This window comes from Parus major, chromosome 21, assembly GCF_001522545.3.
Source record: "Parus major isolate Abel chromosome 21, Parus_major1.1, whole genome shotgun sequence".
Lineage (NCBI taxonomy): Eukaryota > Metazoa > Chordata > Aves > Passeriformes > Paridae > Parus > Parus major.
Window position 1 is genome coordinate 6702283 of NC_031789.1, and position 10464 is coordinate 6712746.

The 10464-nt window shown below is 46.1% G+C and overlaps 1 protein-coding gene across 2 annotated transcripts in view; it reads right to left on the reverse strand.

Annotated features, from left to right (window-relative positions):
- The window catches only part of RERE (arginine-glutamic acid dipeptide repeats), a 136978-nt gene that overhangs the window by 107598 nt on the left and 18916 nt on the right, over window positions 1–10464 (reverse strand). For both annotated transcript variants that reach the window (XM_015648368.3, XM_015648367.3), the window contains exon 3: window positions 764–834. In XM_015648368.3, the coding sequence (XP_015503854.1) occupies window positions 764–834 (71 nt within the window). The remainder of the gene's footprint in view (window positions 1–763; window positions 835–10464) is intronic.

Here is a 10464-nt window from a genome sequence, read left to right on the forward strand (position 1 = left end):
AGGGGAAAGGGGAAAGGGGAAAGGGGAAAGGGGAAAGGGGAAAGGGGAAAGGGGGAATTATTCTGATAGCAACAGCCTGTGGTGATCTATGTCTGTGGACAATACATTGATAAGGAGAGTTTATTATGTGCTCAGGACTTCAATAAAGCAATAATGAGCAGCAGGAACAGATTCCCAGAAGTTCCCAAGGCTCCTGCTCACAGAACTCTGCTGAAGGAGCCCCTGTGCCCCCCCTGTGACCCAGCAGCAGCAGCAAGGGGGGAGAATGCGGGGTCAGACAGGGGCAAACACAGCTCTGCTTTGCTCTTGCTCAGGCCCTGCACTTTTCCCTGTAAAGAATGAAGTGCTAACAGGTTCTTAAGGGTTATTTTCTATTTTTCCCGATTAAACTGGCCCCCTTGGTCTGGCATGGTCAGCTGAGATGCAGAGGCTGCCACAAGCCAGCCCTCATCCCAGAGCTGTGCTGGGGAAGGCAAATTTCACTTCCCAGGAAAAATTTAACCCCCTGAGCCACAATTTCCTGACAAGACTCAACTCAAAGTTCACGTTTCTGCTCAGCTCAACACGACAGGGATCACAAACTGAACTCCCCCAGTGAAGTGAGGCTGCACCAAGGACAGAGCTGCGCTTGAATAAAAACCAGCTCCTGTTTCAGAGGGCAAAGATTCACTCAGGAGGAGCCACAGAAGGGATCCAGGCTAAGAAATATTCCCCCCTCTGGAGGCTGGGGCAGGGAAGGAGGAGATGTGAAAATGTTCCTTACCAGTTTGAAGTCTTGAATGCTGCAGATGAAATAGGGCGTGTTCGGCCGGCGACTTTCGATATAAACGCAATCTTTAAAAACACAAGATTTTAGAATAATGGGCATTAACTTCTGTGCCTCCAAGAAAGAACATAAAAACAGGATAAATTCAAATACAGCTTAAACTTTGAAAGAACCATCATTTCATTTGCATATTGTGTAATTTATTCTGAGTGTGATCTGAAAATAGAAACTATTTATGATGATAAATAAGGGAATTAACTGCATAAAAATTAACTTTGATTTGAATAGACATTTTGCTAGGAAAACAAAAAGAAAGGAATTTAAAGACCACTCTGGATTGAGTTAATAACAATGACCAGGTCACAGCCTATGAACCAGACCAAAATAAGAGAGGAAAGTAATCAGATTTTTCGTGGTCAGCTTGCCATTAAGAACCGAGCACTAACATATTTTCTCTTCTAATTGTGAAGAAAACCAAGGCAACCAATCACAGATGAAACACAGCAAACTTAAATTAGATTTACCTCAGGGAAGGCCTGCGCTTTCTCGAATTACATTTGACAAGACAGAAACACAGTAATTATTTTTGTTTGCTTTTGACAACTGGGCTCTCCAAGGCTGCTGGAACATAAGGTCTGTTGTATTCAAAACAGTCTTGGCAATAACTACAACAAAAGCAGTGCCCTCGGAATGAAAACACGGCACGGATGGGAGAGAAGTGCCTGATTAATGATCCTGACCTTGCAAACTCACACAGCTTGCTAAACAGAAAGATGCCAGCCCCAAAGCCAAGCAAATATTTAAAGGACAGTCCTGGTGTCCCCTCTCACACACAGATAAGGAGCTGCTGTTCAAAACACAGCAGAGATCTTCCAGGAGCTTTTTTGGATTTCTACAGAAAACAAGTTTTACAAGACACGTTTCAAAGCAGAGCTCAGTTCAATCCAGCTGACTGGGAAGCTCCAGCAATTTCAGCTCATCCAAGTATTCCCCCAGCCCTGGTTCTCCCCGATTTCCTGGGCTGATGAGAGCATTTGGAGCAGCCCAGGATGGCAGCTGAAGCCAACATTCCCATCCTGCTCCCCTGCAGGAGCCCTCGGGATCACTGTGGTGTGGGGAAAGCTGCCCCATTTCAGACACACACAACACCACAACTCACAAGAGCTTTTTGGGTTTTTCCCCCTCGCTATCTCAGCTGTACAAGGCTCGTTTTGCAGAGTTTTATCAGGCAGCAGGCAGAACAAACAGCCCACATCCCTGTGAGATGGCTGGCACAGAGTGAGGGGATGTGGCATCTCCCATGGATAAAGACGGGCTCTGGGCTGCACTGCTGGCTGCCTGCCAAGCCCTAAAACAATAATGACATCCAGTTACGAGTCTCCAAAGCGAGAGAGGCCAGGCAGATAAGAAAAACAAGTTTATCCAGGTGCACAGCAATGCTGTGGATGATAGAAACTCGAAAGGTGCCCCCCCAGAAAAGGAGAATATTTATGGATGCACGCGCATCAGCCACTCAAAACTCGCCATAAAGAGCAATTCCTTCCATTTACCAGAAATCCAAACAGCTTCCATGGGGACCCAAGAAAAGGAAAACTGCATTAGCATTTTTCTAATAAGCAAGAAACGTGCAGAGATAAGATTTATGCCACTGAAAGCTACAGAATAGCCCCTTCCTCACCCTCAGCACACTGGAATGTGCCACTGCACCCTTTTTTCCACTGACCACACACTTGTGGAACAATTTCAGCTCTCTCTGGCTGCACAGAGCTTCTGCATAGGCTTACACAACTTCACTCAAGTGTAATTTAATTTCTTTTACTGAAGGCCAGCCGTCCTCACATGTTCCCCATTTGCCAGGAAACAAGAGCAAGGCTGAAGCCAGCAGGGATGGGGAAATGGGTGTGCTGCAAATTCCCCCTCTGGCTTTCCCCACAGGTAACACAAGCACCACCTGGGACAAGTTCAACATCTGATGTTGATGTTAAATCACAGAGTTCAGCACTGGCAAAGCAGCAAAAGCTCCGAAAGAAAATGAAATTAACAAAAAAAACCCCCCAAAAATAAAACATACAAAGGATTTTCCATAACCCTTGCAAAACAGAGTGAGGAAATGTTGAGTGCCCTGCACTGCCTGTCTGCAGCCACGAGCTCACTTCCCTCTTTCGTGTAAAACGTCCCACTGGAGATGAAGCATTTCCCTGACACATGGTACAGAGTCATTCTGCCTTTGGGCTTGTGATATTCACCAGATGTGCCCTACTTCTGAAGGGTTACATTGATATTCCCACACTAAAAGCTGCTTTTAAAATTAGAGCTTCGATGCACGGACATAAAAAATTCTCTTGGAAAATCAGCCCAAGCAGCTCCATTTTCTGAACCTTTAGCAGCTCAAAGGCCACAGCATTTGTAGTAACCATCTTCACAATTAGAACCCTTTCATGTTTCACCTAATGAGTCAACACTTCCATCATCCCAGGAACAAAGCTGTAGGCTGTCTGTGCAGCTCTGCACTTCCACAGGGAGGATATTCCTTGAAAGCCTTTCTGAAGGAGCCATCCACAATCCCTCCCCAGCAGCTTCCACCAGCCTTGCATGTGAGTACAGACATGTACAAACCCCAAACTCGAGCTGTGGGCCAGCAACTGAGGGATATTTCCACTCCTGAATAATTATTATTATTGTTATTATTATTGTTGTTGTTGTTGTTATTATATATTTCTGTTCCTCCATCCTGGTGCCTGAGATGAAGAGGCTCAGTGGTCCAGGAGCCCTGAGGAAGCCTGAGCAGGCGATCCTGGATCCTTCTCCTGCCAGATCCAGGGGAAGCCCAGGACCCTCCCCGTGGCTCAGGTGCCACAAGTGAAGTTAAGGAAGTTAAGGAAGTTAAAGAAGTTAAAGAAGTTAAAGAAGTTAAATTCCAGCCCCCCAGAACAGTTAAATGAGATTGGGAGCAGCAGCAGTCAGAGATACCTTCCAAAGGATCAGAATCAATGTTTGCAGCATTCAGCGAGTTCTAAAGGCTGAAATCTGAACTTGCCCACATTCCAAGAGCAGGAAAATTGCCAAAGCCTTGCACACAAAGGTCAGGCATGGAGACAAAGCTGCAGCAGCAGCAGCAGCAATACCTTTGGCACGGGGGCTCAAACACAGCAACACGGCGAGGAGAGCCCTGGGAACGGCAAACACGAGCTCTGGACTCCAGCAATATTCCCAGTGACAGGTAGGAGCCCAGCACTCGCCTCTCTTCCCCCATATGGCTGACAACAAACAAATTGCCAGTCTGATCTTCCAGTGGCACTGCCTGCTGAGCAGATTTCCAGCAACGCTGCTGGCTCCTTGTCAGGGAACGACGAGCTCCAGCCCTGCTCTGCAATAAATGGTTCAACCAATTTACTGTGTTCATTTCAAGCTCACAGGAGTATTCCCAGTGCCTGGACTATAGTTCTTATTTGGCAAATGATTTTATTATAAACCGGTATCATAGTGAATCCATTTTCTTTAAGGGGTTTTGCTGCTGTTTAATGGACTGTCAGTATAATTTAGATTTCATCTATTTAAACTCATTCAAGCCTGGCTCCTGATTGTACAATAAATGGAACATATTTCTATTCAACAAAATTAATGACAGCTAATTGTACTCTGCAGTTCCCAATTTCATAAAAGCAACTGTTCTGCGGCTCAGGCCCCCAGCTACAACATTTCCCACACCAATTATTTTCCTGCACTTTTCAAGCATGTCCACAACACTGCACAGTTCCCCTTGGAAGGTGCATTCACACATCCTTGGTTAACAGAGCTGGTAGGAAGCAAACACCATTTCACACATTTCTGTGCCCCCAGAAATGCCAGGGCTGCTCAGCCCCTGCCTCCTGCCAGGGGCTCCTCCTGCCTTGCAGGTGGCTTTTTCAATTAAACACATGACAAGGGAGGAGGGCTGGCAATGAGAATCCAGGCTGATGAAAGAAATTAATTAAATAACCAGTTAGTCTGAAGCTCCTCCTCTAGCACCAGACAAGCTTTGCTGCACACAGGCCATTTCTAACAGGCTTTTTCTGGCCTTTTGGGGCCACAGAAACTTCTGCTGGAGGTGCCACACTTGCCCCCAGCACTTCTCAGTGATATTTCACAAATCCCCCTGTAGCCACCCACCTCCCAAAGCTCTTCTGGGCAATGTGGGAGACAAAAGGACAAACAGCACCAAAAATTCACCACATTACTACATGACCTCACTTGATCTATTTTAAACAGTCTCAAGCACACCAAGAGAGCTGGGAAAACTCTGCTATTCCCAAGCCCATCACAAACACCAAGGGCTTGCTTAACTCCTCTCCCTTTGCTGCCCTTATGATAATTAAAATACACCCCAACACCTCATCAACACATGGATGGGCTTTATTTGTGTATCCTCAAGTAGAAAAATGAGAGCCATTCCCATTTCCCCACTGACCCATCACTTCACCTTCCTGATCAGAGAGCCCCTTCCATCAGCTGCAGCCCTGAGCAGAGACCTGTCCAGGAGAGGAAAATGCAATGTGCCACCTGAGTGAGCAGGATTTGCACAGGATGCTGTGCTCCCAGCAGTGCAGCCCCAAACCCTGGCACTCCTGAGGGACCCCCACTCACTGCCTGCCAGCTGAGAGCCACCTGCCACCACCCACTGAAAAATGACCTTCATGTTTCACAACAGCAAGCATCTTCTGAAAGGAAAGGTATTTTCCTATTTGTAAATAGCTCTGAGAAGCCCTTCCTAGGGAACAGATCAGTGCAGCAGCTGTAAAGCTGAGCCTGCAGCACAAGTGTATTATTTTGTTTCAGCACTTGTGTGGCACCTTTCTTCTTCATTTTCAAGCCTAATGATGAGGTCAGGATGGAAAACTGATGGTGAATCCACATCCCCAGAGCCCCACAGCCAGGCCTGGGCACCCCAGCCCCTCTGAGCTGCTCTCTGTGATTTATCCAGAGCCAAACAAAGCCAGAGGAATCCATTTGCCAGCTCAACCTTGATCTGCACTTAAGGCTCCATCTGTCAGGCCCCAGCAGCTGCCCTGGACACAGCAGTGCCTCCCCTGCTAGAAGGAAATGGGAACTCAGGAAATGTCTTTTTTTAACCCAGTCTGGCTCCTGTGTGCGTTGTCAGCAGGGACAAAAGTTACCTCTGTGCATCAGGGGCTGACCTGCACTCCTCAATTATTTTCCTCTCTCAGTTTTGCTCACCTAATCCCTAAAATCCAACCTTCTCCCAGGTGACAGTGCAGGCTGGGGTGTGCCCAGCACAGAGCTCCAGCTGCAGGCTGCTCCACTCTGCACACTTCCCTCAGCCTCAAAAAAACCCTCCTGAGATCTTTTCATGTGTTTTATTAACTCCCCTGACGTGTTCTGAGACTAATTCAGGCCTTCTCTCTAATCTTTTTCTTTTCTTTTAATTACTGAAGGAGGAATGGTCAAAGAATGCATTTGTTTCCATTGAAACAAAAGTTTTGAAGATAGTGTTTTCTAAAAAAAAGATTGCTAAGTTTTCCTCACAACTATTCACACACACAGAGAAAAGTTGAAAACAGTGGTGGAAGTGTGAAAAATGAGGGGACTTTTACAACCACATGAAGCAGTGCAGCTCCTAGGGTTACTCTATTTACAGCAGCTCAAAGTCTGTCACTGAATTATTTCAACAATCTCCTATCACAATGGTAACAGACTTTCAAAAGAGGAGGAAAATACAGATTGCACCCTCCTAGAACACATCCTCCTATCAACTTGTGAGGGAGGAGAAGACCACACATGCAAAAACACATCACAAACCTGCTCCACCCACACAGAATAGAGCAGGATGGCCAAAGACCTCCTAAAATTACAACGTACAGCTGAAAGAATACTTTGCTTGTGCTTCTTCCTTTTGTCCAAGCAATAAATTAAAACTAAAACCTCCCAGAAAATAATTAACTTTCCTCCTTCCAGCTTCAACAGCCCAAAATACACTGGTCAGGACTTCAAAGCTTATAGAAAGAAATCCTGTTTGTATTATGTGTATTCCAGCCTCAACAGCCCAAAATACATTTGCCAGAACTTCAAAGCTTATAGAAAGAAATCCTGTTTGTATTATGTGTATTCCAGCCTCAACAGCCCAAAATACACTTGCCAGAACTTCAAAGCCTATAGAAAGAAATCCTGTTTGTATTATGTGTATTTTTATACTGAATTCTGATTTTTTCTCAGCACCTGCAGTCCCACACCTCAGTCCTGCCCACTGGGAGCTGCTGCCCAGCTCCCCCAGCACTCATCTGAAAACTGAGATAGCAGCAGACAGCAAGTGGCAAGTGCAAGATGTGACCTGGCTGTCACTGTGGCTCACTGGTGTGTCCCCCTGGCCCCCAGCACTGCCCACACTGCTGATGGGCAGGGCAGTGTTTCACCCAGCCTCACCCCCCTGCCAGGCTCTAGGTGCATCCACTGATGTCACTGCAGAAACAGATCCTCCTAAACCCTTTTAATTCCTGCAGATCCTTTTAAATGTTTCTACGTAGGCAGAGCAAACGATATTGTCCCCATCTGCAGGTGACAGTCACCTGCCCTGCCCAGGCTCTCACCCAGCACTGCAGCTGCCACCACAGCACCACCAAAACCCCCATTCCGTGCCTTTAATTCACTAATAGCCCTTCCTGAGCTGGGTTTTGGCAAAAGCCAGTGGCATAGAAGGGATCAGTCTGCATGGGAAATGGAAGGAAAATCAGCATTAAATGATCTAACTGAAATCCAAGAGGAGGGGAAAAAATAACTCTCGGTGTTAACTCTCTTTCATTGTCATCTCCCTATGCTAAGAAAGCCTAAAGCAAATTTGAATATAAACTGTGCAACAAAAATTAATCCTACTCCAACAGGCTTTCTGACAACAGCAAGTTGAGAACTGTGAGGGAAAAAAAAGAAGGAAAACCCCAGAGATTAGATTTGGAAGGAAACAGGAGGGAGGTTGTGGAAACTGAGAGGACAGATGGGGAACTGGGCCAACAAGCTTTTAGGATAGGCCTGTGTGATTTCCAGCAAAGTAGAGAAGATTAATTGCACAGTGTTGTCTAAGCCCTACTCAATTCTTTTTAATACATTATTTAAAGCTGTGCACGCATTCATTATATCTATGCAAATTAATAAGAGCAGTATTTACATGGTAACAATACAGTGAAACCTTTCACTCGAAAAAAAATTCAATGATCTTGATTATCTGTTTATTTACAGTTTATTTGCTATTACTCCAATACAGCTGCTGAGCTCAGCACAGGAGAAAAAGCAGAATTAAGTGCTGGATTAAGTACTCTACAGCAATGGGGTAAACACAGAATGAGATTTTAACCAAGAAATGCAGACCTTGAACTTTCTTCTCTATCAGATGAGAGCACTTAAGAGAAAGAATCAAATGATTGGAAAGGATTTCCTGTCCTTAAAGCCCAGAGGATGTAAGCTGAAGACAGTATCCCTTCTGCACACACCTTTAATTTTCATCTTTCTAATCCTTGCTGTGTCTCATTAATTTAAACTCTCTAATCCCTCTTAAAATTTGTGTAATTTGCACCCTTTGCCACAAATGCATCTCCCTGTACGTAAAGAGCTGGAAGAGCTCCTTCTGTAATGGATGCTAACATTGCTGTAGAACACCTCCAGCACAGGGATGTGTACTCAAGATCTCACTCCTGATAAGAAATTACCCTTAAAATCAAATTTAAAAATGGGGATATATCCAGTTAAGATTTCAGCCGTGCTCAGGTCCCTCCTGAGCTGAGCTCATGTTTGTTCTCATCACTCTCAGCAGTTTCCAAGGCAAGTTTTACAACAGCACAAAGAGCCAACACAACAGAAAAGTTTCAGTGCCAGGGATGTCTCTTGCACTGATCACTATCAACAAAATGTAAAATTTAATAAGCAGGGGTTGCAGAAGAGTTACAAAATATCCCCATTATCACAAATAGGAGGGTTCTGCCTGGACAAACTCCCCCAGATCAGCCAGAGCCACTGCTCCATCCTACTACAGGATAAAACTGAGACCACAAACTCATTTCCCATCTTGATTTTAAGCAAACTCTTTTTGCAATAAAGCCAGTGTATCACACTGTACTCCTGGGCCCACACAACAGCTGTTCTCAACAGATTCTGAATTATTTTTCATCCTCTGACACTGAAAATCAGATTGCCACCAAAGCTGACGCTTCCGCAGGCTCCCAGTCGCTCAAAAACAAATATTACTGAGCCACGAGCCCTGACACCACGGCAAAAACAGCTCCTTTGCAGTGATGGATGAAATGAGCTGAAATGGAAGCTGAAGCATTTCAGGAGAGAAGCTGTTCTGACTGATGTTGGCAGAGCTAAGTGAAAGACAGACTGCTGAAGGCTCCGTGGAAGGAGGAGGATGGGAGCAGCAGGTCCCAGCTGTCCCCAGGCACAGCCTGAGCCCTGGCAGCCCCCAGAGCTGGATGCAGCACCCCAGCCATTCCCACCTGAGCTGTGCAGCACCTCAGGGACAGCCCAGAGGATGTCACCTCTCTGCTCCCAGCCTGGAGCCATCTCTGTTTCAGCCCTGCACTGCAGGAACATGAACCTGCCAGGGCTCTCCAAATGCCAGCAGAGCAGCCAAACACAGCCACAGCTCGTGGGGAACCAACTCCCAGCATCACTTGTCAAGTGCAGTGCAGACAGACCGGGAAGTCTGCACTCAAAAAAGGAAGCTGGGTAATCTCATTTCAAGTGCAGCTTGAGGAAAACATCCCCTGGCAGCAGCCACAGGTTAGACCTTGCAACCTTACATGAGACCCTAAAATCTCCCTGTGAACTTGGCAGTAACTGAGGCACATCCAAGGCACCCAGAGCACACTGCAAGCTCCTGCTGCTGTCCCCAAAAATATCCCTGCTTCCAGCACTGCTCTGCCCAGCAGCTGGGCACAGGCACAGCCATTAACCAGGGCTGAAACAGCACAACAGCAGATGAGAGCCTCAGTCACCTGGGTCACATTACACACAGCACAGGAGCACAGCTCTCCAAAGCAATCAGACATTCCCAGAAAAGCTTGCCAGGAAGGCTGAAGATGTCTCCACATCCCCCCAGCTCCAAAGTGGGAGTGAAGCGTTTAATGCATCATCCAATTTAGTTCCCAAACTCCCAGGGACAGAGATTCCATATGATACACAGATAATTAATGCAGTAGAAAGCAAAGAGGGTGGCTCTTTTCCAAAGGGGACCTAAGTTCATTCCCACAAGTCAGATAGCACAAGATACAGCCAGAAGCTTCCCATGCACACCCACGTTTGTCTGCAAGGGAAAGGCTGCAGCCTCCCCCAGGCCAGGGATAATTCCAGCTCCCAGGAATTATCAACACTGTGCTGGCTGCAGCCCTGCCTGCCAGCTCTGGGGCACGAGGACTTCCAGAGGAAACACCAAATCTCAGTTTCTCACACCAAATCTGAATTTCTTACACCAAATCTGAGTTTCTCACACCAAATCTCAGTTTCCTACGCCAAATCTCAGTTTCTCACACCAAACCTCAGTTTCTCACACCAAATCACACTTTCTCACACCAAATCACACTTTCTCACACCAAATCACACTTTCTCACACCAAATCACACTTTCTCACACCAAATCTCAGTTTCTCACACCAAATCACAGTTTCTCACACCAAATCTCAGTTTCTCACACCAAATCTCAGTTTCTCACACCAAATC